Source organism: Ursus maritimus, unplaced genomic scaffold, assembly GCF_017311325.1.
Source record: "Ursus maritimus isolate PB19 unplaced genomic scaffold, ASM1731132v1 scaffold_28, whole genome shotgun sequence".
NCBI classification, from domain to species: Eukaryota; Metazoa; Chordata; class Mammalia; order Carnivora; family Ursidae; genus Ursus; species Ursus maritimus.
Window position 1 is genome coordinate 35,511,425 of NW_024425341.1, and position 27,575 is coordinate 35,538,999.

Here is a 27,575-nt window from a genome sequence, read left to right on the forward strand (position 1 = left end):
TGTAAAAAAAAATGTACATTTTAAAGATAAATGTTTTAAAAATGAAAATATTTTTTCTGAAAAATTAACTGTTCCCACCATGTATTTGTTTTGGTTACACACAGAAAGCATCCTAGTTTGTGGTAGACTAATTTGGAGGCAGACTTTCACTTACCTTTATCTTCCCACTAAGGGGACTCTGAAATACTATTTTTTTCTCTTGAGATTATCATCATCGTTATTATTAACCTTGAATTAATGATTTCTTTGGTCAGGGCCTATCAGCCAAGCATAGGACAAGTTGAGAAACTATTATTAAAGTCAAATGAAAGCATCTCCTCAGCACACATACAGAAAAGTCATCCTATAATATCTGACAGACCTTCCGGAACAAAGAAGCCTTCTGTTGACCTGAACTCTACCTATTACGCTCTGTGCTTAGTACTGAAAAAAGCTGCTTCTGAGAGATAAAATGTTTTGTGGTACTCATCTGAGTTTTTTCAGTTAACTTGTTCAGCCCGCCCAGGTATTGTTTTGGGCATTTGCACAAATTGACTAAGTGGGACTTGAGAGACGTACTGGTCATCGTAGGGATTAGAGGTCTCCCACAGAGTTCTAGAAAACATTACAAAGTGCTCTGTAAAACACTTCGAGGGGCACCGAGAAGCAGAACCCAGACTCCCTTCTTTTATTATGGGTAGTTCCAATCTCAGCTGAACACATTATGACTCACCTCCAGAAGGTGTGGTCTACCTGCCTAGGTATATTCATATTTATCTGGTGGTCACGTAGGCCCTGAACATTGCCTGAAACAATCTCATTGTTTCTAGTGAGCTTGCTCTTCTGCTTTCCATAGAAGATTTCCCACTTCCCCACTTTCTGCAGGCCTCTGACCACTCACCCATTTTACTTACGATGTCACTGTAAGCAGATTGACGTTACTCACTACTTTAAGGAAACAGGGACCATATCGGGGAAACCGCCCCAGCTTCCAACCACCAATCCTCAAACTTGGTTTGTAGGTATGCCCATCTCTTCTGCCTTCTGTGTTACTGTGGTGGAGGAGGTGGCCTTTTTCCAAAGCCAGTCTATTTACCTGTCTTCTTTTTAAATTTTTAAATTTTTAAAATTTTTATGTTCAGTTAGCCAGCATTCAGTGCCTTATCAGTTTTTGATGTAGTGTTCAACAATTCATTAGTTGTATGTAACACCCAGTGCTCATCACCACACATTATTTACCTGTTTTCTAGATGCCACTCCACATCTGTCACTTCTCTTTTTCTCTTAACTGATTCCTTCTCATCAGCATTAAAACCAGCTCATCTCTCTACCAAAAAAAAAAAAAAAAAAAAAGCCTTCCCTCGATCCCAATCCTGCCTCTATGTTGTGTATGCAAAGCCAGTCCATTCTCCACAACGAAATGACTAAATACTTAGTCATTTTTAAAAATTAATATTGCTTTTACTTGAAATTACATAATGCTAACAAAAGGAAACATACCACTGCAAGTGTTTTTGAATTAAATCTTAAAAAATTCTTGCTAAGACCATATAACTCCTAAGTGGCACAGCCAGAATTCTGATTTAAGTGATTCCAGGCACTGTTGAAAACTCACCCCTGTGTTTGATATGGAGGTCGCTAGTGATCTTGGCAACAGCAGATTTGGTGGAGAGAAGGGATGGAAACCATGTTGTTGGAGTAAAGTGAAGAAAGGGAAGTGAGGATACTCTGTTTCTCTCCTTCAGAGCCCAAGTTCTAGAGAAGCACAATACCTGAAACATAGTAAGCACTTAGTGAAATGTTAGCTCTGTCGTTGTTGACCTCTCAGGAATACTTGACACGGCTCATTCATCCATTCAGCAAATATTCAGTGAGTTCCCACTGTGTTGCCAGGCACGGGTATAGGTGCTGGAGATATAATAGTTTATAAATGAGCAAAATGCTGGCCTCGACGAGGACCTACTTACAGGATAAATAAGTCGAATATTAGTGTGGTGATAGGGGCTATGGAGAAAGTAGAGCAGGGAGGGAGAAAGGCAGTGTTGTTGGCTGGGGGTTGCAGTTAGAAATAGGGTGCTTAGGGAGGGCTCCCCTGAGACCTGAATTGAGGATCTGAAGGAGGTAAGAAAGTGAGCCCTGCAGATCTGGGGGGGATGAAAGGGCCTTGCTGAGGGAAGGCATGAAAAAGCTCTGAGCAGGGAACCGCCCAGTGTGTGCAGGAAGCCCATCACCAAAGACCATGTATTGATTACATGGAATGTCCAGAATAGGCAAATCCATAGAGAAAGCCCCTTAAAAATGCCCAGGGCTGAGAGGGTTGGGTGACTGCTAATGGGTACCCGGCTTCTCCCGAGGGTGAATCGTACGGTCTGTGAAGTGTATGTCAATAAAGCTGTTATATAAGAAAGGTGAGAGCCCGTAAAGAAACCAGTGTGGTTACTGTGGAGAGTTAGAGGGGCCGAGGCTGGAGTGTGTGGGGCCTTCTGGCCCCTTGAAAGAGCTTTGCCTTTTACTGCAGGTGAAATGGGGGCGTGGGGGAGAGTTTTGAGCAGGGGATTGACGTGATTGGGTTGGTATGCTACATAGGTTATCCTTGGTGCCATGCTGACAAAGACCGAAGGGGAGGCAAAGGTGACCGCATGGTGGCCAGTTAGGAGGCTGTGCAGTAGCACACACGAGATACTGTTTTTCCCATGGTGCGGAAATTCCTTCTTGGGCTTCTCTGTAAAAACCACACTCTCACATTCACCTTCTATCTCTAATTCACTGTCTCCTTTGCTAGCTTCCCTTCTTCTTTCTCACTGTTATAGGTAGGGTTTACTTAGATTCTGTACTGGGACCATTTTCCTGGGTTGTCTCACCTACTCCCATGACTTGAGTTACCATCAACTGCTGAACACTTCTCAACTCCACACCTTCTATCTCCGCTCAGGGAGCCAAATGCCCTTAAACTCAATTTGCCTGTTCTTCTTGCTGTGTAACAAAACCACCCTAAAATGCAGTGTCTTAATAGTAATTTTTTTGTACACGAGTTGGCAGTTTGAGCAGATTTAGCAGGGATGACTCCTCTCTGCTTGACTATGGCTGGATGCCTCGCCTTCAACAATGGTGTATGCACATGGTGCCAAGTTGGTGCTGGATGTGGGCCAAGGTCCCAGCCAGGACTGTGGTCTGGGGGGGCCTCTCCATGTAGATCTCTCCATTGACTGCTTAGGCCTCCTCAAAGCATGGAGGCCTCCTGGCCGGTGGGTGATTTACCAGCCGGCTCAGGGCTCCAAGTGTGTGGCCTTTTACGATCTAGCTTTAGAAGTCACGGCATTGCTTCCTCTGTAACCACAAACCCACCTGTGTTCAAGAAAACGGAACACACACCCTACTTCTCAGAGGGAGATTGTCAAGGTAACACTGACAAAAAGAGCAGGTGAAATGAGAGATCTCGTGAGCACCTTTGACAAATATCATCTGCCACATTGTCCACAGTTGAATTTAAGGTCTTTCATAAATCTGCTTTTTCTGTAATGTTCCCTGGTTCATAATTGGCCCCACCACCTCCATGGTTGCTCATGGCAGAAACTTGGGAGTGTCTTTGATAACCTCTGTTTTCTTTATATTCCTTAGCCACGTACTCTCTCCCCTGTCTGGTCAATCACAGGGTCCTGTTAGTTCTCTTTATAAATCATTCTCAGATCCTTCCAGTCCCCTCTTCTACCATTGCCGTGACCCTAGTTTAGGCATCTGCCTCCTTGGTTACTGCAATGGTCTTCAACTGGTTTCTCTTCTTGCAGTCTTTTGCCTTCCAATTATTTTTTTTAATCCTTCCTGCATAATCTTTAAAAATACAAATCCATTTATGACATACTCCTGCTTAAAACTCATTAGAAGCTGCTCAGTGCTATTGAGCTAAAGACCGAAGTCGTCTCTGTGAGACGACTAAGTCTAAACGGCTTTGTGTCTTCTGGCTCCGGCCTCCTCCGCATTTACGTGGGATCACTAGCTCCCCCTTGCAACAGCTGCACCGACTCTTCCAGGTCCTCCCAAGCTCTCTCCTTCCTGCCTCATGGCTTTCACTTTCACACTTGCGCCTCTCTCTGGGCACCACATTCCACTCCTTCTTCATTTTGTTTGAGTATAATTTGCTCAGGGAAACCTGGGTCAGAAGCACTGGTCAAGTAGCTCAAGGGTACCTGCACGTCTTCTTTGTAGCCCGTATTACACTCATAATTGCTACTGTTATCTTTGGATTTCTTCCTTGCTAGACTTTAAGTTCCATGAGATTTAACAGCTGCTCTTGAGTCCCAAATGCCTAGCCAGTACCTGCCGCCCAGTGAGCGCTCACTGCATGCTTAGGAATGACTCTGTGTGCATGACACATATGTATATTTACATTCACATACACACATGCACATCGATTGTATGTATGTACAGAGGAGGTTTTTAAAATGTTTTATACCTGAGTGGGATTGTTCAAATTAATGGTACTTCTCTTTGAGAGTATGTGTGTGTGTGTGTGTGTGTGTGTGTGTGTGTGTTTAGTATAAATTCTCTTCTTTAGTAGCCACTGTTCAAAATGTACCACATCAGACACCAGTCTCGTTCAGAGTTGTTACATTCCCCTTTTTGTACCTTGTCCTCTGACTGGGTCCTGTCCATCCGTCCCATTCAAGGTAAAGAAACTGCTGCAATGAAAGCCGATCTCCTAAGGGCCAGGAATATGAAAAGGTATATTAACCAACTGACTGTGGCAAAGAAGCAGTGTGAGAAGAGAATCCGAATCCTGGGAGGTCCTGCCTATGACCAGCAAGACGAGGGGGCCTTGGATGAGGCAGAAGGACCTCAGAGCCAGAAGGTAGAGCTTTGTGGTTTCTCGTTTTGACCATTTCATGTTCGTTATAAACACTCATGTAATCTCCCGTCCAATCTTTTAACTTTTTGGTATTTAACATAAGACATATGTTCCAGAACAGAGACTCACATGTTTGCTCACAAAGAGCTGTATTACTTGGTGTCCTTGACTTCTGTGAATGATAATAGGTAGGATAGGGAGGCACAGGATATATGTATATATGTGTGTATGTGCCCATGTGTGTTTTCCTAACCCACAAACCCCGAGGCACACACTTACATTTACAAGGCCCAATAGGTTTACCCACTGTCAATTGGATAGAACTAACCACCTATGGAATAGAAGGTACCTTTTAAGTTATTTTACTTAGCTCTCACCACAATGCAATGAAATTTGAATTTCTCGGTATTTCCATTCTACAGGTGAAGAAACAGAGTTGGTTTAAGTAAATTACCTAACGCCAGGTGGGAGGAGGCAGAACTAGATAAAAACCCAGATCTAGCTGCTTCACAGTCTGAGTGCTTTCTCACTAAGCCATAATATGTCAGCGACCGTTTTACAACAAAACTTTGGACTGTCCGATACTGGGTCCTGAAATCGTGGAGCTTAGGAAAGTGTCCTAGCCCTACCTCAGTACCTGTTCTACTCTCAAGGACCCAGTCTTGTCTTCCAAGACCTAGGGAATGCTAAGATTGAAGGAAACAGTAGCAGTATCCCCTGAGGAACTTGTTTGTACCACTTGGGAACAGGACTTCAAGGCAGTCTCTAAACTTATCTTTTGTAAGACGGCACTTAGTCACAAAGAGGCTACCATCAGTATAATTTGACTCTGGCTACAGCCTCTAACCTCACCTGTTTGGATTTTTAGTCTCTTGATCTTTTCTCATTCAGTTCTTTGTTTGACTTCAGATGCCTATCTGTGACTTTTCCCTTCCTCCTCATTCCAGTGATGACCTTTGACCTTTTTCCTTGTTCGTGGCCCAGGCTCCATTAGAGCTTCTTCAGTGTAGTTGATGCTCGACTTTGGACCGACTCTAACACAAGCCAGAGTTGTTCTTCTGCAGCATCTTGGGCAAGTGGCACAAATGCAGCCCCGAGTAGCTCTTGTTTTATAGAAGGGTCTCCCCTTACGGCTGGAGAGCTGTTTACTTTGCTCTTAGCAAATACATTTTTCTGCAATTGGCTTTGTGGTCCAAAGTGAAAATTTTACCTTTTGGTGCATGTTGGAGAGAGAATGGATTTAGCAGGTCGAATATTGTCCTTCTTCCCCTTTTTCCTCAGCCTCTGAACTCTTAAATAGATTTCCAGTCACATTTGTCATAGAAAAGTTCTCTTCTTGTGTCCCATGCATTCATTCATTCATTCATTTCATTCTTCATTCATTCAGCAGACATTTATGAGGGTCCACAATCTCTCAGTTACAGTGCAAGGTACTAGAATACAAAATATATGAGTTGGAGTCGAAGAGCCCTTTGTCCAATAGAGATGAGAGATAAATACCTAGAAGACACATCTGATGGCTTGCTACCTAGTCAAAAGATGATGTGGTTTTAGATCTTATGGTAGAAGAAAACCTTGAGAACCATAAAAGAATATCATTTTAGGAGAACTTGGATGTGATTTCAGTACATGTTATCTGGCAGTATTTACAAAACTAATCTGGTTTTGGCTCCATTTTAACTTGTTTCTCCAGATATTTAGGAAAGGAGCAACCCATTGCTGTTCAACGGTTTAACCTCAGTAAAATAATTTCCGTTAGGCTTCAGGCTGAAAGCCTCAGCTAATGTTACAGAATTCTAATGTTTATGGTGGTTTTGCTAGTCTAGAGGTAAGATTTTGGTTAGTTTGGGGCCATAAATGGGTAGAGGAGTTTTGCTATAACCTAATCATATTTGATCCAGAGGAATCACCACCTAACTTTATTTCAGAACCTAGTCTTCGAAATTAGATGAATCCCCAATTCAAAGAAAGATTGAGTAAATAAATAAAAAGAAGGAATTATATGCTCTGTACAAGAAACTAAATATTAAAGAACAGATTGGTTGAAGGTGAAAGGAGGGGAAAAGGCATGTTATGTAAACACAAAGAATAAGAAATCTAAAGTAGTAATATTAACATCAGATGAGATAGACATCAGAATAAGGAATATAACCGGGGATGAAGAACATTTCATTATGATAAAGGGGTCAATTCATCAAGAAGGCGTGATAATCCTAAATATGTATGCAATCAATGAGATCTTTAAAATACATGAAGCGGAGTGCTTGGGTGGCTCAGTTGGTTAAGCGTCCGACTCTTGATTTCAGCTCAGGTGATGATCTCAGGGTTGTGAGAGTGAGTCCTGACTTGGGTTCCATGCTAGGCGTGGAACATGCTTAAGATCTCTCTCTCTCTCTCTCTCTCATTCCCCCTCTGTCCCCGCTCCCCACTCACTGTGCTCTCTCTCTCAAATAAAACAAAATAAAATAAAATGAATTACATGAAGCAAAAACTAACAGAACTGAAAGAAAAAAAGATCCACAATTATAATTAGAAATGTTAACTCCCCTGTCTCAGTAATTGATAGAAGAAATAAACAAAAAATCAGGATACAGGAGACGTGAACAACAATAGTAACCAATGGGAACTAATGGACATTTCTAGAACATTCCACCTAGTACCAACAGAATACACATTCTTCTCAAGTGTACATTGAACATTCACCAAGAAAGACTATATTGCTGGGCAGTAAGACAAATCCCAACAAATTTAAAAGATTTAAAATTACACAGATTATGTTCTCTGACCAAATGGAATTGGAAATCAGTAATAGAAAGATCTGGAAAATTCTCAAATATTTATAAATTAAACAATATATCTAAATAAGGCTTGAGTCAAGAAATTATAAGGAAAATTAGAAACTAGTTTGAATGGAATGAAAATACATCTTAATATTTGTGGGATACAATTAAAACTACTTGGAAGGAAACACTTTTTTGTTTTTAAGATTTATTTATTTGAGAGAGAGAGAGAGAGCAAGCATGAGTGAGGGGAGGGGGGAAGGGCAGAGGGAGAGGGAGAAGCAGGCTGCCCACTGGGTGGGGAGCCTGACGCTGGGGCTCTATCCCAGGGGCCCAGGATCCTGATCTGAGTTGAAGACAGATGCTTAACTGATGGAACCACCTAGGCATCCCAGAAGGAAACACTTTTTAATGCTTATATTAAAGAAAAATGGTCTAAAATTAGTGATCTTCCTCCTTAAGAACCTACAAGTGAAAACTAAAATAACTAGAAGGGAGGAAATAGTATAACAACAGAAACCAATGAAATAGAGAACAGAAAAACAGTAGAGACAAATCAGTGAAAGCAAAAGGTAGTTCTTTGAAAAGATCTATTATACACTCTAGTTAGACTGACAAAAAGAAGAGAGAAGGCACAAATAACCATTATTAGGAACAAGAGAGGGAGCATCACTATAGATCCTCCGTGCATTAAAAGGGGAACAAAGGAGTATTGCGTACAATTTGAAATCAGTGAATTTCACAATTTAAATAAAACAAATTCCTTTGGAAATACAAATTACCAAAACTGACTCAAAAAGAAGTAGAAAATCAGAGTAGCCTTAGATGTATTAAATAAAATGAATTTATAATTTAAAAGCTTCCCACAAAGAAAACTTCAGGCTCGTATTATTTCACTGGTGAAATCTATTAAACATTCAAGACAGAGATAAGATCAGTCTTAACCACATGCAAGTTTTTATTTTAATTCCAGTTAGTTAACATATAGTGTTACATTAGTTTCAGGTGCACAATATAATGATTCAATGATTCTACACATCACCCAGTGATCATCAACTATTTAACCCATCCCTGCACCTCCCGTCCCTCTGGTAGCCATCAGTTCTCTGTTTCTTGGTTTCTGTCTTTCTTTCTCTTTTTTCTTCCCATTGCTCACTTATTTTGTTTCTTAAATTCCACATAGGAATGAAATCATATGGTATTTGTCTTTCTCTGATTGACTTATTTCATTTAGCATAATACTCTAGCACCATCCATGCCTTTGCAAATGGCAAGATTTCATTCTTTTTATGGCTGAATAATATTCCATTATATGCACACACACACTTTTTTATGGCTGAATAATATTCCATTATACGCACACACACACACACACCCACACACAGAGAACACTACTTCTTTACTCATTCATCAGTCAATGGCCACATGGGCTGCTTCCATATCTTGGCTATTGTAAATAATGCTGCTGTAAACATCGGGATGCATGTATACCTTTGAGTTAGTGTTCTTGTATTCTTTGGATAAATACCCAGTAGTGCAATTGCTGTATTCTAAGGTAATTCTATTTTTAACTTTTTGAGCAACCTCCAAACTGTTTCCCACAGTTTACATTCCTACCAGCTGTGCACTAGGCTTCCTTTTTCTCCACATCTTCACCAACACCTGTTGTTTCTTTTGTTTTTGATTTTAGCCAATCTGACAGGTGTGAGGTGATGTCTTATTGTAGTTTTGATTTGCATTTCCCTGATGATAAGTGATGATAAACATCTTTTCATGTGTCTGTTGGCCATCTGGATGTCTTCTTTGGAGAAATGTCTCTTCGTGTCTTCTACCTATTTTTTTTTTTAAGATTTTATTTATTCGACAGAGATAGAGACAGCCAGCGAGAGAGGGAACAGAAGCAGGAGGAGTGGGAGAGGAAGAAGCAGGCTCATAGCAGAGGAGCCTGATGTGGGGCTCGATCCCATAATGCCGGGATCACGCCCTGAGCCGAAGGCAGCCGCTTAACCGCTGTGCCACCCAGGCGTCCCTCTTCTACCCATTTTTTAATTGGATTATTTGTTTTTTGGGTGTTGGGTGTTTTTTGGGTGAGTATCGAACCACCCTTGCAACCCAGGAAGAAATCCCATTTGATCATGGTGGATGATTTTTTTAATGTATTGTTGAAATCATTTAGCTAGTATTTTTTTGAGAATTTTTCCATCTATATTCATCAGGGAGATTGGCCTGTGGCTCTCCTTTTTAGTGGTGTCTTTATCGGATTTTGGTGTCAGAGTAATGCTGGCCTCATAGAATGAATTTGGAAGTTTCCCTTCCTTTTCTATTTTGTGGACTAGTTTGAGAAGAATAGGTATTAACTCTTGTTTAAATGTTTGTTAGAATTCACCTGTGAAGCCATCAGGCCCTGGACTTTTGTTTTTTTGGAGTTTTTTGATGACTGATTCAATCTCTTTGATGGTCATTGGCCTGTTCAAATTTTCTAATTCTTCCTGTTTCAGTTTTGGTAGTTTATATGTTTCTAGAAATCTGTCCATTTCTTCTAGGTTGTCCAATTTTTTGGCACATATTTTTTCATAATATTCCCTTGTAATTATTTGTGTTTCTGTGGTATTGGTTGTTATTTCTCCTCTCTTGTGATTTTATTTGAGTCCTTATCTTTTTTTCTTGTTAAGTCTAGCTAGAGGTTTGTCAATTTTATTGATTTTTTTTCAAAGAGCCAGGTCCCGGTTTTATTAATCTGTTCCATTGGTTTTGTTTGTTTTTTGGTTTTGTTTTGTTTTGTTTTGTTTTTGTTTTGGATTCTATATCATTTATTTCTGGTGTAGTCTTATTTCCTTCTTTCCTTCTGGGTTTAGGTTTCATTTGTTTTTCTTTTCCTAGGTGCTTTCAGTGTAAGGTTATGTTGTTTATTTGAGATTTTTCTTGCTTTCTGAGGTAGGCCTGTATTGTTATATATTTCCTCTTTAGAACTGCTTTTGCTGCATCCCAAGGTTTTGGGCTGTTGTGTTTTTGTTTTCATTTATTTCTATATGTTTTTTAAATTTCTTCTTTGATTTCCTGGTTGACTCATCCATTGTTTAGTAGCATGTTATTTAACCTCCATGTAATTTTGGTCTTTACAGATTTTTTCTTATGGTTGATTTCTAGTTTCATAGTATTGTGGTCAGAAAAGATGCATGATATGACTTTGATCTTCTTTTGAATTTATGGAGACTTGTTTTGAGGCCTAATATGTGATCTGTTCTGGAGAATGTTCCATGTGCTCCTGAAAAGAATGTGTATTTTTATGGATTAGGATGAAGTGTTCTAAATGTATCTATTAAATCCACCTGGTCCGATGTGTCATTCAAAGCCATTGTTTCCTTGTCAATTTTATGATTGGATATCTGTCCATTGATATAAGGAGGGAGTTAAAGTCCCCTACTATTATTGTATTATCATCAATTAGTTCCTTTATGTTTGTCATTAACTGTTTTATGTATTTGGGTGCTCCCATGTTGATTGCATTAAATATTTACAAATGTTGTATCTTCTTGTTGGGTTGTCCCCTTTATCATTTATTATATAGTGTCTTTCTTTGTCTCTTGTTACAGTCTTTGTTTTAAAGTCTAGTTTGTCTGATATAAGTGTTGCTACTCCAGCTTTCTTTTGACATCCGTTTGCATGACATATGTTTCTCCATCCCCTCACTTTCGATCCACAGGTGTCATTTTTTGTTTGTTTGTTTGTTTGTTTGTTTTTTTAGTAGACTCCATGCCCAGTATGGAGCCCATTGTGGGGCTTGAACTCAGTGGCCCTGGATCAAGGCCTGAGCTGAAATCAAGAGTTGCATGTTCAAGTGGCTGAGCCATCCAGGCACCCCTCAATCTGCAGGTGTCTTTAGGTCTAAAAATAAGTCTCATGTAGGCAGCATATAGATGGGTCTTGTTTTTTATCCATTCTGTCACAGAATGTCTTTTGATTGGAGTGTGTGGTCCATTTACATTCAGAGTAAATATTGATAGAGATATATTTGTTGTCATTTTATTTCTTTTGTGGTTGTTTCTGAAGATTTTCTCTGGTCTTGTCTTTCTCTCTTTCATGGTTTGCTGATTTTCCTTAGTGATGTATTTGGATTTCTTTCTCTTCATTCTTTGCATATTTATTAGTGGTTTTTGATACATGTTACCATTAGGTTTGTATATAACCTGTTCTGCATATAATAATCTATATTAAATTCATGTTCATTTAAATTGAACCCATTTTTTATTTCTCTCCTCCCCATGTTCTAGGTATATGTTATCATATTTTACATCCTTTTGTGAGTTCCTTGACTGATTTTAAACTAAAATACTCATTTTTACTGCTTTGGTGTTTCCTACCTATGTACTATCATTTTTGGTCTCTCTTTTCTACTCAAAGTTTCCCCTTTAATATTTCTTGCAGGGCTGGTTTAGTGGTCATGAACTCCTTTAGTTTTTGTTTGGGAAACTCTTTATGTCACCTCCTATTCTGAATGATAGGCTTGCTGGATAGAGTGTTCTTGGCTGCAGATTTTTGCTCTTCAGCACTTTGAACATATCATGCGACTCCCTTCTGGGTTGGAAAGTTTCTGCTGAAAAATCCTCTGATAGCCTCATGGGGTTTTACTGACTTCCATTGTCTTACTGCTTTTAAACTTTTTTCTTTATCACTGTGTTTTGCCAGTTTAATTACAATATGTCTTGGTGTGGATCTGCTTTTGTTGATTTTGTTGGGAGTTCTCTGTGCATCCTCAATCTGGATATCTGTTTCCTTCCCCACATTCAGGAAGTTTTCAGGTATTATTTCTTCATATAAATTTTCTGCTCCTTTTTCTCTTTCTTCTTCTGGGACTCCAGTAATACAAATGTTACTACATTTGATGGAGTCACTGAGTCCCCTATTCTCATTTTACATAATTCTTTTTTCTCTCTTTTGTTCACCTTGATTACTTTCCCTTACTCTGTCTTGTAGATCATTAATTTATTCCTCTGCTGCTTCTGCCTGCTGTTCATTCTTTCAAGCATGTTTCTCATTTTGTTTATTGAACCCTTTATCTCTGTTTTGTTATTCCTTATCTCTATAAGATGCTCATGTCTCCACTCTTTTCTCAAGTCCAGTGAGTATCCTTATGATCATTGCTTTAAATACTCCATAAGACATGTTACTGATATCTGTTTAACTTGGATCTCTGGCAGTGACCTTGTCCTGTTCTTTCATTTGGGATAAATTTCTTTTTTTTTTTTTAACATTTTTTTTGAAGATTTTGTTTATTTATTTGAGACAGAGAGAGAAAGTGTGTGTGCATGAGCGAGTGCAGGGGAGGGGCAGAGGGAGAGAGCAGACTCCTCGCTGAGCAGGGAGCCCCATGTGGGTCGATCCCAGGACCCTGAGATCATGACCTGAGCCTAAGGCAGATGCTTAACTGACTGAGCCACATTTGGGATAAATTTCTGTCTTCTCAATTTGTCTACATCTCTGCCTGTTTCTCTCTGTTAGGAAAGTCAGCTGTATCTCCTGTTCTTGAGGGTAATGGCCTTCTGAAGAAGAGGTCCCATAGTGCCCTGCCATGTAGTGTCCCTTGTTCCCCAAGGCCTGGTACTTCTGGGAGTGTCTCCAATATGTGGTGTGTGTGTTCTGGCTGCTTTATCTTTCAGACCAGTTATCTGGAGAGGCTGTCTTTACCTATCATGGGCAGTGTTTGGTCCCTGCCTGAAATGTGGCACATTCTAACTAGGTGTGCTTGGTCTGTTTGTGAAGTGAGACCTGCACCACTGCCAGCAGAACTACACAACTCCTGAGTTGGGACGTGTGGTGTGAGCAGGAGTTTGGGCTGGTCTTCTGGGGGAGGGGGCCTGCAGTCCTGGGACTGAGTCCAGCATGACTGGGAGGGACAGTTCTACTGGAGCACAGGGTCAGGGGGGTGCTTGGTATAAGCAAGTTAGGTAATGAGTGAGGGCGTAGTGCGGGTTCCTGCAGGGTCCCTGCACTTATGCTGAGGGGTGGGGGAGGGAGATGGATATGGCCAGTTCCTTTGTTCCCAGAGTGGTCTTTCCATGAACACTGCCTCTCTGGGATACACTCTGAAATGAGTGAATAACCTCCCCACCATGTACCCTAGGTGCTCTTCTAGATCGCTGTTCCTATGCTGTCTGTCTGCAAGTTGTTTGCTGGTCTTCTCTCCAACAGCAGCACAGTTCCCCCTGGGCTCTCTCCGAGGCTAGTCTGCTGACCTTTGGAACTACAGGCTTTAAGCCCCGCTGGTTGCCAGAAGTCACAAAATTCAGCCAGACCCACACCCTTAGTGCAGGTGTTACACAGGGAAATGCTCTTCTCTCCTTCAAGAGGAGGAAAAAAAAAAAAAAAAAGAAAAAAACAAATGGAGCAGAGAATTTGGCTAATCCACCAGCCAAGAAAGATATATCAGATGTTTAATTATACTTGAGATATATTTGCTGTCATTTATTTATATGTATTTGTACTTTTGGAACTGAGCATAGAATATTCATAAGACACTATAAAAATCTAAAAATGGCCAGTATTTTAGAAGACATTTTGAACTTGGTTTTGCAAATATATGAATTTAATTTCTAACTTGGAATTCATTTTGATCCAAGGAAAATTATACTGGGAAGACTTCCTTAGATTTTGTTGAATACCCTTTCTACTAAAAATTGATAGCTCTCTGAGTGATCTGTTTTCCCTAGCCGAAGTTGATATGGTTCCTACAAACCTCTGTGGACCATGTAAAGTTAGAATTTGTACTTCAAAGTGCTTTACTGGTAGGGTTTACGTAAAGATACACGCTGTGATCTTCCAAAGTTAGTAAACTAATTAAATACTAATTGTCTGAAATATTTATAGACTCTAATGGTTAGTGATCTGTAGCATAGGATGGCTATCTCCTTTAATTAGTTACCAGAAGTTGTTAGAAAAATGCCTGCCCCTTTCTGCTCGCAAAGCCTCTTGAGGGCTCAGTGTCGGCAGAAGAGTTGAATCTGTGTTAATCACATACACTTGATTTTAGAAAGATCTTACTGGTAACATTTCCAAAAAACTTCCAATTGCCACAATTTAAATTTTAAGAATCTTAAAAATCTTAAGTTTTTCTTTTCATTGCATTTGAGTTATACTTAACATGTCTTTTTTAAAAAACCTAACTAAGAGCTAAAGATATGGGGCTTCAGTTCCTTCTAAATTAATTTGAGGCATTTCTCCTAACTAATTGAGTTATGAATAATTATAAAGGTGATCTGCTTTCTCCTATTGTGGCAGCCTGTGCTCAAGATTATGCACACTGTGTCTCCAGATGTGGTTTTTCTGTAAGCATGCAGAATGGTAAACAAAGGAGTAATTTTGGTACGCTCATACAGTGTAATATTATGAGCCAATTAAAATGATGCTTACAAAAGACTTTTTAAATGAATGTGATGCTGTAAACAAAAGAGCAAGATATAAAATCATTTTCCTCAGCTGTATAAAAAAAATAGGATGGAAGGCAAAAATGCCAAATTATTAGATTCCAGCCTCCTGGTTTTTTTATACATTTCTCTTCAATTTTTGTATTATGAGCATCTGTTGCTTTTAGCAATATATCCCACAGGACAGGAATTTTTGTCTGTTTCATTTCCTAGAAATGTGCCTGATACAGAGTAGATGCCAAACAGATCTTTTGCTGACTGCGTGGAAGATTAATTGAAAATTGGTATTTATTGAATATGTACATTTTGAATCTTTAATAAACTTTTTCCATTTAAAATTTAAGAAGTGGAGAGAAATACCATATTACACCGACTACGACCTTAAAAAATGAGACTCCCCCCCCCATGTAGAAACTAATCCATTGGAAGTTAAAGTAAACTGATAATTAAAATTTGATTTTTAACTTTTTTCTTAATTTTTTTTTTAAATTTCCCTCATAGATTCTTCAGTTTGAAGATGTCTTGGCCAGTACTTCCTACCGAGAGCATTTTCGAATGTACATGGAAAGGATGGACAAGAGAGCTTTGATTAGTTTTTGGGAGTCTGTGGAATATTTAAAGAGTGCTAACAAGGTAATATATACAGCATCAAAAGAATATTGTTCACTAGCTGATGAAAACTTGCATGTTAGGCAGTGTATCTGTGTTTCTCAATTAAGCTGTAAGATAAGTATACATTAAAAGACTATTTAAAACAAAATATAATAATGGAATTGTATTGTAGCCCCTAATGGTAAATAAAATTTGATTTTATTTTACAAAAAAGATGCTTTTGAATGTGTAGCCAAGGGAAAAAGTGACTTACAAATCTACCAAAATATTGAATTTACTTTCAGGCAGTTATTTTTTTTTAACACATTATAAAAAGACATATATGTATCTCCACATTGCTGTTACAGGGAATTGATCTTGCCACATGCACCTCAATCTCATAACCTTGTAATTTTAATATCATCATGTGCATATTTTACATGACTGTCCTTCTTTTATTTCATTTAAAATATGATTAAATTAATGGGGTGCCTGGGTGGCCCAGTCAGTGTAGTGACTGACTCTTGGTTTCCGCGGAGGTCATGATCTCAGGGTCGTGGGATTGAGCCCCACATTAGGCTCCGCACTCAGTGGGGAGTCTGCTTGTGGATTTTCTCTCTCCCTCTCCCCTGCTCTCTCTCTCTCTCAAATAAATAAAAAATAAATCTTTTAAAAAAATAAAATATGATTGAATTAAGAAGCACAAAAGCACTTTTTTGCTTATAGAAACCTCTTATAATGAAAACCCCAACAATAAGCATTGTGTTTTGCACTTGGCAAGGTCTCAATACACTTAAAGATTAAAGACTGAAATATGTATGTTTATATGTGTCTATAAATATGCAGAACAATATGTATAACACATATAATACATATATTTTGAGAGGTTTATTAAAATAAGCACAAAGAGCAGTGGGTACATCAAATTTCTATTTGCACTTTATATGAGTGTTGGTAGAACTGAACACCAACTTAAAATACATCATAAATCACAAAGTACCTTGTTTTTGTTTTTTTTTTTAAAGATTTTTATTTACTTATTTGAGAGAGAGAGAGAGGGAGAAAGAGAGAACATGAGAAGGGGGAGGGCAGAGGCAAAGGGAGAAGCAGACTAGACTCCCTGCTGAGCAGGGACCCCTAATGTGGGGCTCCATCCTGGGACTCCAGGATCATGACCTGAGCTGAAGACAGACACTTAAAGACTGAGCCACCCAGAGGCCCCACAAACTACATTGGTTGAGGAATTAAATTAACTCTCATAGGACTTTTAAATCTTCTTAGAAATGCCTCTCATTGTTAATTTGTAAGCCACAAATTACCTCATTTTACCAAATACTGTTTTTGCCCACTTCATTATATATTTTATTTACTAGACTTGATTCCAAATGACTTTTGGCTGCTCTCAAAGGAATATTGCAAAGAGCAATCTAAAGAATTTTTCTAAACTACTGAAAACAATTCAAAAGATTTCAGTGGAATAGAGCATATAGCTTTGTCAAATGCAACACTCGCTGTTTTGACCTAGGAACACTGGTTTGGATGTAAAAGTTCTGGGATGTTTGTTGAATTCACAATCTTCATTCATTAAGTTGTTTGTCTTCATTTTTTTTTTTTTTAAGATTTTATTTATTTTAGAGAGAGCGTGAGCTTGGGGAGGGACAGAGGGGGAGGGGGAGGAAGATAATCTCCAGCAGACTCCGCACTGAGCGGCAGTGCCCTAAGACCCAGAGATCATGACCTGAGCTGAAACCAAGAGTTGGACACTCAGCCACCCAGGCGCCCCTGTCTTCATTTTTCACTCCTGTTGAAGACTTTGTATAACATTCCTAGAGTTAATGAGATGTGTCTAGAGGAAATATAAATATTATGGTAACCAGAAGAGAGATTTGTATTTGCGAAGCAGGCTTGCTGTGACCTAAGTGTAACGTTTAAGGCTAAGCCGTCTAATAAGCTTGATTATAATGCAATAAATCATCATTCTGAAAGAACATTTTTCTTGTTTTCTTAAATTACACAATACTGACTCTTTTTTTTTTTTGCAGTGAGAAGTGGCACTTCCAATTATTTATATTAGATTTTAAAAAGCCAAATTGAATTTAGCTGATATTTGAGCTGCAAAATTCAGATATACGAGGAGTCCATTGAAGATGAGAACTGTTGTCATTTTTCTCTTTCCAGCATTTCAAAGAAATTACATTTGTTAACTATTCAACTGAAGTGTTCATTTTAAGGAGCCAGTTGTCTTTTCAGGGTCTGACTCTTACCCCTTGGTTCTGAATGTGCATAGAAAAGCAAAGAGCCACACTGGTACCTGTGTACACTCCACATGTCTTCCTTTGAAATGTAGAGAATTCTTTTTTTTTTTTTTTAAGATTTTATTTATTTATTTGACAGAGAGAGATGGCCAGTGAGAGAGGGAACACAAGCAGGGGGAGTGGGAGAGGAAGAAGCAGGCTCCCAGCGGAGGAGCCTGATGCGGGGCTCGATGCCAGAACTCCAGGATCACGCCCCGAGCCGAAGGCAGATGCTTAACGACTATGCCACCCAGGCGCCCCTGAAATATAGAGAATTCTGAAGATAATCCTTTTCATCAGAGATGATATTTCTTACCTTTCTTGTTCTTCATCTTCCTGTCTTTTCAGAATGAAATCCCACAATTAGTTGGCGAAATTTACCAGAATTTTTTTGTGGAAAGCAAAGAAATATCTGTGGAAAAATCACTTTACAAAGAAATCCAGCAGTGTCTTGTAGGAAATAAAGGTATTGAAGTGTTCTGCAAAATCCAGGGAGATGTTTATGAAACCCTAAAGGATAGGTATTACCCTTCATTTATTGTCAGTGACCTGTATGAGAAACTGATGATAAAAGAGGAAGAGAAACATGTCTCACAGTTGATTTCCAGCAAGGATGAACTGGTGAGTCACATTTAATTTTCTCCTCCCTTCTCAGTAGTTAAGCTTCGATTACGATCGGGTAGGCTCATGTTGTATAAGCCGAATCTGGTGCACCTCTTCATCTTTTAATGTACAGGACTGTAAGTAGGACCTACACGCTCCTCCCCTTGTTCTTCTTCTTTTTTTTTAAAAGATTTTATTTTATTTATTTGACAGAGATAGAGACAGCCAGCGAGAGAGGGAACACAAGCAGGGGGAGTGGGAGAGGAAGAAGCAGGCTCATAGCGGAGGAACCTGATGTGGGGCTCGATCCCATAATGCCGGGATCACGCCCTGAGCCAAAGGCAGATGCTTAACCGCTGTGCCACCCAGGCGCCCCTCCCCTTGTTCTTCTGAACAACCGACTACCACCGGCTGGTGTTGAATCAGAGACCTCACAGCCCCCTCTCTACCTGAGACACACCCTGAAAACGCAAAGGCAGAAAGCCTGTGGGGTAGGACATTTGTGGCTTAGTCCGGGTAAGAGAATCAGTAGAACTTAGTGTAGCCTGAGAATAGTCAAAGGATGGGGAAACGAGGAGAGAAAGAGAGTGTGGGAGGAGTTACAGCAAATATTTTGGAGTTTAAAACATCAGATGTAAGTAAGATGTTCCAAAGAAAACCTTGCTCAGCCACACCTAAAGTCCAGTTTTCTTAAGTGTACTGTCATTTAGTGGGAGAGCCCCAGGTGCCACCTGTCATTTACTATTATTGATTTACATGAGTTTTAAGATTTGTGAAGGTGCAAAGAGAAACAAATGTTTTATAGTCACCCTACATGGAAAGATTATAATTCATCTTGGGCTTTTTTCTGCCCAGTTATATCTCAAGCCCTGAGGAATCAAGTGCTTGCTCTTGCTGGTATTAGAAGTCGGTGTCTCTGAACTGTTGTTAAATTCATTCCTCCAGACTTAAAAGATTTGTTACTTAGTTCTTTATACTTTCACCAAACTGGTCCAAAAGTCACTACTCATTGCCTCTTATTTTTAAGATAGATCAGTTTTATTATTATTATTAATTTATTTATTTGGCCAGTTCGTTTTAACTGTTACCTCTCTCCCTCAAAAATTAAAATGGTTAATTTGCCAGTGCTGTAAAAGAGGTTATTCAAATGAATTAAAAATGTCAATACCCAATAGATAAACTGAATAAGGTCATGAACTGACAGTTGATATGAAAGGTGATAGTAAACAAACATGAAAAATTATCCAACTTCACGTAGGACTCAAAGAAGAGTAATATGTATCTTGACCTTTTGAAAGCACCTACTCTTTTATAATGATAATCCTACTTCTAGAAATTTATCTTAAGATAATAACTAAAGGGTAGAAAAGTTTATGTATAGTGGAGTTTGTTTTAGTATGTTTGGGATAGCAAACCAGAATCACCCCAGAGCAGCAGCAACAGTAGGAATATGCCTCTGTACTATCAATTCCTAGCATACTATACAGCCATAAAAATTAAAATTTTGAGAACTGTAATTAATACCCTTAATAAGCAGCATTGTAAATTATATGGAAAAGACAGAATACGTGTCTGTGTATACAAGGTGTAGAATTATGTCATGATACATACACTCATGGACAAAGATTTGAAAGACCCTACAAAAATAAAAACAGCTTGGTTTTCTAGAATTATTAATACTTCATTTTTGTTTGAAAAAAAATTGTTTTACCGTTTGTTACAATTACTAAAAATTAGAAGAAAAAATTCTGGAAGTACATTAAGGAGTCTAAACAAAGCAGAAGACTATTCTCAGCTGTTCAGTGCCTCGCACAAATCTGTTTTATACATCGTCTATTGGTAATCTATCCACATTTTTCAAAGTTACACAGTTGTTTATGAATCTTAAGTCACTTTGAAATGCTGACCATTTTACTCGTAAAATGATCTACCTGTTGATTTGTAAACTACATCTTCAAGAGAAGGACCGAACAAAGTATACCAAAAATACTTTCACTAACGGGAATTTGGAAATTTTATTTTAAAGGGACTTGCATGAGTTTTCTATGATATTCTTTGGAGCCCGAAAGGAAGCCAAACGTACCTCAGTGTCTTCGTCCAGGATTAGGCACAAATCATTCGGGTTGAGCGAGGTAGAGAACTCAGTTGCCTTCCCTTGTTCCAAGCAGATTCCCTTGGGTGTACCATTTGGAAGGGAATGGTATGGAATATGTTTCTTTTTTCGCTGCAGTCCTGAATGCCAGTTACTTCGGTTCCAGATAACTCTGATTTGTTGCTTTGCTGAGGCAAAGCAGCCTGCTCCGGGGCTTTCTCCCAGAGTCTCAGTGGAATCCAGTACTTGGGTACAGCGCAGTGCAATGATACAGAACCTGTACGCTAGGAATAATGGCCGAGCAGCCAGCGTCAGAGGTAGTGTGGCTCACGTGACTCTCTCCCCCAGGGCCCCGGAGTCGAGGCTGGTGAGGAAGCTGTAGACGAAGGCACCAGCCGGATTAATGAACAAGCCAGCTTTGCTGTAAACAAGCTACGAGAACTAAATGAGAAACTTGAATATAAAAGGCAAGCTCTAAATTCTATTCAAAATGCACCAAAACCTGACAAGAAGGTAACTCTTTTTAGGTTGTCTTTGAAAGTTTCCATTTTTTCGATTTGATAAATAGTTTTCAGTTTATGTTGCAAAGCATCACAGTTTCCTTAAAAAGAATTTTAACTGTAAGTTCCACTGTTGCCTTTTTGCTTCTAGTATAGAATGAGAAAAGCACGTATTTTTAGTCTTCCGTGGTCTGGGGTTCTCCCCAGTCATCAGCAGTGGGTGGTGAGTAGCTCCGTGTTCTCTCACCTGGCTCGCCTACAGTTCCTTTGCAGAAGAGGGCAAAGCATTTCCGTGTGCCAGACTCATTTTTGGAAGTAAATTAACTCCACGAGGACAGTCTTTTCAATTTTATTTTTCTTTCAAATGCTGTGAATCACAGTTTAGAGAACCTCACAGAATTACACAAGAAATAAATTGTTTTGCTTAGAGCCAACAGAATTGGAAAGTTAAAAAATGTAAAGAGCATCTCCCTAACTGGCATTTTGCGAACCCAAGCAGTGGTGTGGCTTTTTGCTTTGTGGTTATGCCTCTTCAGAGTCCAACAGGGAGGCGTCACTAATATAGCTACGGCCGATGCTCTTCCGTCTGCCAAATTGATCTCTTCTGGCAATTTCTGAGTGTGTGTTCAGCCACATAAGTGATGAGTAAATGCATAATGCTGTGCCGGTCACTGTGGGGAATCGGTGATAGACACAGAGCCTGACATGTGCCCTTTGGGAGCAGACATGCTGATGCGGGACCAAAACATACCCACGTGAAAATGAAGCAGGTAGTCACAGCCCTGACTGGTGATAAATTACAGGACAAGGTGTAGACTGGGTGTGTTTCCTTTAGGCTTTTTGAGCAGGGAAAGAGTCCTTGTAGCCTTCATGTTCAGGAGAGTTTTGGAGCAAAACTTCTGCCCTCAAATCACAGAGTTGCATATCCTTATAGGTTTTCTCATGAAAGAGATCCATAGCCTTTTTAAATATATTTTTAATAAAAAAATAAAATTACTTGTTTTTAAAAAATTGTTGTAAAATATACATAACATTTACCATTTCAGCTGTTTTAGGTGTACAGGTCAGTGTCTGTGCTTTCACACTGTTATGCAGCCATCACTACCATCCATCTGCAGGACTCATTGGATATGGCAAAACTGAAACCCTGTACCCTCCAAATAATACTTCCCATTCCCTGCTCCCCAACCCCCTGGCAACCACCATTCTACTTTCTATCTCTTACGGATTTAACTACTATGAAATATGTCGTGAGTGGAATCATACAGTACTCATCCTCTTGTGACTGGCTTATTTCACTTGGCGTAATGTCTTCAAGGTTCATTCATATTATACTGTGTGTCAGAACTTCCTTCCTTTTTAAGGCTGGGTAATTTTCCATTGTGTGTATATATAGCATTTTGTTTATCCATTCACCCATCAGTGGACATTTGGTTTACTGCCACCTTTTGAGTACTGTGAATAATGCTGCCATGAACATGGGTGTACAAATATCTTTTCAAGGTCTTGCTTTCAGCTCTTTTGACAATGTACCCAAAATTGGAATTGCTGGATCATATGGTAATTACGGTTTTAATTCGTAGAGGAACCTCCATACTATTTTTCATAATGGCGGCACCATTTTATACCTTCTCACGAACAGAGCACGTAGTTTCCAATTTCTGTATATCCTCATCAATAATTGTTTTTCCATTTTTTGATAGTAACCATCCTAATGGGTGTGAGGTGGTAGTTCCATGTGATTTTGCTTGTTTTTTTTTTTCATAATGATTTTTTATTATATTATGTTAGTCACCATACAGTACATGTGATTTTGATTTGCATCTCACTAATGATTAGTTATGTTGAGTATCTTTTCATGCACTTTTTGGCCATTTATATGTATATATAAATATAAATATAAATATAAATATAAATATATATATATATATATATATATACTGGAGAAATGTCTATTCAACTCCTTTGCTCATTTTTGAATCAGACTGTTTGGTTTTTGTTTTTAAGTTTTAAGAGTTCTGTATATATTCTGGATCTTAATACCCTATCACATATGTGATTTGCAGATATTTCTTCCAATTCCTGCAGGTTGCTTTTTTACTGTGTTGATAGTATTCTGTGCACAAAAATTTTAAATTTTTATGAAGTCCAGTTTTCCTATATTTTTTTGGCTGCCTGTGCCTTTGGTGTCATAACCAACAAGTCATTGCTAATTCGGCGTTTTAGCTCTTATGTTCAGGTCTTTTGTCCATTTCGAGTTAATTGTTGTATAGGGTGTTAGGGTAAGGGTCCAACTTCATTATTTTGCATGTGGGTATCCAATTTTCTCAGCACTATTTGTTGAAGAGATTGTTCTTTTCCCATTGAATGGTGTTGGCACCCCTGTCAAAAATCCTTTGACCTATGTGCAAAAGTTTATTTCTTGGCTGTCTATTCTAGTCCATTGGTCTACGTGTCTGGCTTTATGTCAGTACCATACGTTTTGATTAGTGTGATGCTGTAGTAAGTATTGAAATCAGGAAGTGTGAGTCCTCCCACTTTGTTCTTTTTCAAGTTTGTTTTGGCCCTTCAGTCTCCCTTGAGATTCCATATGAATTTTACAATGGATTTTTCTATTTTTGCAAAATACGTTGGAATTTTTATAGATATTGTGTTCAATCTGTAGATCGCTTTGGGTAGCACTGACATCTTAGCAATGTTTAGTCTTCTAAATCATGAACATTGAGATCATTCCATATATTTATGTCATCTTTAATTCCTTTCATCAGTGTTTTGTAGTTTTCATTGTTGAAGTTTTTCACTTCCTTATTTAATTTCTAAGTATTTTTTAAAATTTTTATGCTATTGTAAATGGAATTGTTTTCTTAATTTCCTTTTTGGATTGTCCATTGTTGGTGTATAGAAATGCAGCTGATTTTTGCCTGTTGGTTTTATATCCTACTACTTTGCTGAATTGTGCAGCATTTCAAGTGGTTTTACAACTCCCAGGATATTTTCCCTTTGGCAGATTGTTTTCAAGTTGAAGGAGGAGATAATTCTAATAGAGAAAGAACGCACGGACCTACAGCTGCACATGGCAAGAACAGATTGGTGGTGTGAGAACCTTGGAATGTGGAAAGCCTCCATCACCAGTGGAGAGGTAGGTCTGACTGCTTTTTCTCCTAATTTGTTTTTAGAGTATGACTTTAGACGAGAAGATTTTGTCCTAGAGAATTAAGGTTGAGGGTAGAAGACTTATGTTTGTCTTGTACACTGCATTTGTCCTCCTTCCTTCTCTGCTGTTTTCACTCTGTCTCACCCATGACTTCGAGCTGTAGGTATAGACCTGTCCGGTATAGACCTGATCTCACTCCACTGCAGGTTGTCCTTATTCACTGGAATTGTAAGCAACTTTCAGATAGGGACAGTTAATGTCTCCGAATTGCCATTTTATTTTTCCATTGAGGATTGAAATAAAATGGAAGGTACTACTTGAAATTTGATGGTGAAAAATTAAAAATTTTTTATTTAAGTGTTTCTGATTGCTCCATTCTGCTGACTTCACTTACTTAAATCTCAGTTGCTCTAAGATCCTTAATAATGACTATTTTCCCCTTGAATTAGAAAACATTTTACTGTTCTTTGAGGGATATGGGTAACAGTTTTCAGAATATGCTGTATCCCTTTAGTCTGTGCAAATAATTTCTTTTCAGGAGAGATGCATATGGGTGTTTAGATTGTTAATGTTGACAACTTCTTCATTCCCACCTGCCCTACTATCAGTTCTGTGGAAATCTGGAGATGAAGGTCAGGTCCACACAGATAACAAGATCATGAGTAACATAGTGTTAATGTTCACACTCTTACTGTGGTGTGGGGAGGGCTTGAAATTCACGATCTTAAGTTCACCTCTAGATTACATTGCACACAAAGAATGTTCTCCAAGAGCTACCGTCAATGCACACACATTACACAAGTGCTTAACCAAGTGCTTCACCATGTCTTTGGTGCTTGTTAGCACTCCCATTAAGGTAAGCTGCAGGAGTTTGCTGTGGCACCTCCGTCATGGAAAAGATAGTGGACATGGACCCCGAGGAGCCACCTGACTGCCAGAGTTCACAAGGCAGTCCCACAGAGAGCGTGTGGAAGATGTGTCTGCATCATGCCGCGTGCTCCTGAGTTCTGATCCGGGCTGACTCCCTTACTAGATGTGTGACCCTACGACAACCCGGGGCCCCTGGGCATGCCCTCACCTCCTGCATCCTCACAGTGGGATAATGGTCCTACGTCACAGGGTCTCGTTCCTTTGCCTTTCTTATTGACTCCTTGTCTCTAATTCAATTTGTGATACTAATTCAAGCTTAAATTCAGTGTTTTCTTTTTTGTTTCTTCTCTTAATCTATTTATGTTAAGTATGATAATGGCCTTTTCTGAATTTTGATATTGTATGTATATGTGTCTGTGTTAAGGAATTATCTAAGTTGGGAGATAGAGGAAATTATGTGTTTCAATATAAAATTTCATGAAAATTGAAATCATGGTTTGTTGAATCTAGAAATTAAACTGAGGAAGGCTTTATCCTTTCCTGAGACAGGTTTTGGCATATCTTATACCTGTTTGCTTACTGTTCATTTGGTTTTTCAAAGAAACACACTTAAGATGTTAAGTCTGCTGTATTAGTTTTCTTTTGATGTGTTAACAAATTACCACAAATTTCATGGCTTGGAACAACACGCATTTATTAGCTCACAATTCTGTAAGTTGAAAGTCCAGCACTGCATGACTCTCTCATTCTGTACTCTTTGCATCATAAGGCTGAAATCAACATATTGTCCAGACTGAGTTCTTGTCTGGAGACTGGGGAAAAAATCCACTGCCAAGCTCAATCAAGTTGTTGGCAGAACTCAGTTCCATGTGGTTGTGGACCTGTCTGTTGTCTTGCTGTCAGTGGAAGTGCTGCCACATCCCCCCACGTGCCCCTCTCCATCTTCACACTAGCACCACGTGTGCAATCCTTCTTGCACTTCCAGTGTTTCTGACATCCTCTTCTGCCACTAGCCTGAGGAATCTCTCTGCTCGTAAAGGGTTTGTGTGATTAGGTTAGGCCCACAAAGGGCTGTGTTAAGGTCAGTGGTCAAATGTAACATAACCTAATTGTAGGAATAGATTCCGTGATATTCAGAGTCCCAGGAATGACGCAGGGCATATACACTAGGGAGTGGGAAATCTTGGGGGATATTTAAAAATCGTGCCGACTGCACCTGCTCACCACGCTTTTTGTTGTTGTCGTGTTTGTTTTGCCCAAGGTTACAGAAGAGAATGGTGAGCAAATGCCCTGTTACTTTGTCATGGTAAGCTTACAAGAAGTTGGAGGAGTTGAAACTAAGAACTGGACCGTCCCCAGAAGGCTCAGTGAGTTCCAGAATTTACACCGGAAACTTAGTGAGGTATGAATACTCACGAACACAAGGTGTAGGATTACTAAGCAAGAAGGTATTTAAGAACTCATTTCAGTTTTTCACATATAAGGAAACTGATTAACAGTTCTTCTTTGCTGTGGATACTGGAAAAGTGGCATTTTCAGCCTGACATTTGGAAATTAACTCATGGACCAAACCAGTTAGTGTAAATCCTTCGGGACGAAGAATTGTCTGATCTCCACGGAGCCTCATAGAACCCCAGAGCTGAAAGAGGGCTAAGGGTCATTTAGGGCCACTGGTTTTTGAAGCTGCCAGTTGTGACCTTTTAGTGGGAAGTGAAACCAATTAATGATTGCAGCAACAGGAAGAGCATAGAATATATTGGATTTCAGCGCAAAGAGTAAGGGTCATAAAGTGTCGTGGGTGAAAGCACAGACTCGGGAGCCAGACTGCTTGAGTTTGGATCCTAGCTGTACTATTTAGTAGCCATATGACCTGGGACTTGTCACTGTGTCTCTTTGTCTCTCTTCTTCTTCGTCAATAAAATATGAATATTGATAGCACCTATGTCTCCTCTCTCACAGAGTTGTGAGAATTAAGGGAATGAACGTATACAAAGCAGGTGTGGCACATAATAAACATTACCGTGTTGGTGGTGGTAGTTGTAGCAATGAACGTTGTTTTGTAGAACTTAGTTTTATAGGTGGGTTATAATTTATATGTGGATATGCACGTATGTGTGCAGGTTGCAGTGTAGCATGTATTTCCTGCTGTGGGTTTTAGTTAAAAATGTCAGAAAGCTTCTAATCTAGGTCAGTTCTTTTATTTTAAGAGGAGAGGAGCTGATCCCAGAGAGTTTGATCGATTTATCACAGGACGTGTTCCTAGTGGCCCAGCCTGGACTGTAATCCGGGTCATCTTATTTTCCATTCCTTATTCTTCCATCTTTCTCAGGAACTGCGTCTTCTCTAACTCGCCTTCTCCCGGAGATGACTGCCCTCTTCCCCAGCAACCGAAATGCTCTTTGGTCACTTCTCTTTTTGTTTCTGTTTATTGTTCTCTGGCTCAGAATG

The 27,575-nt window shown here is 39.2% G+C and overlaps 1 protein-coding gene and 1 long non-coding RNA gene across 4 annotated transcripts in view; one reads left to right on the top strand and one right to left on the bottom strand.

Annotated features, from left to right (window-relative positions):
• The window catches only part of LOC103680981, a 53,870-nt gene extending 32,928 nt beyond the window's left edge, over positions 1-20,942 (bottom strand). For both annotated transcript variants that reach the window (XR_573204.2, XR_005838295.1), the window contains exons 1-3: positions 20,595-20,942; positions 4,603-4,675; positions 1,595-1,751 (exon numbers count right to left, since the gene is read on the bottom strand). This is a non-coding gene — a long non-coding RNA (uncharacterized LOC103680981). The remainder of the gene's footprint in view (positions 1-1,594; positions 1,752-4,602; positions 4,676-20,594) is intronic.
• Positions 1-27,575, top strand: part of SNX25 (sorting nexin 25) — a 124,016-nt gene that overhangs the window by 78,152 nt on the left and 18,289 nt on the right. Inside the window, exons 7-12 of one of the 2 annotated variants that reach the window (XM_040643392.1) lie at positions 4,644-4,825; positions 15,525-15,656; positions 18,257-18,529; positions 20,952-21,116; positions 24,111-24,242; positions 26,389-26,529. In XM_040643392.1, the coding sequence (XP_040499326.1) occupies positions 4,644-4,825; positions 15,525-15,656; positions 18,257-18,529; positions 20,952-21,116; positions 24,111-24,242; positions 26,389-26,529 (1,025 nt within the window). Of the gene's footprint in view, positions 1-4,643; positions 4,826-5,713; positions 5,726-15,524; positions 15,657-18,256; positions 18,530-20,951; positions 21,117-24,110; positions 24,243-26,388; positions 26,530-27,575 lie in introns of those variants that run through there. The other variant, XM_040643393.1, reaches the window with a different exon arrangement.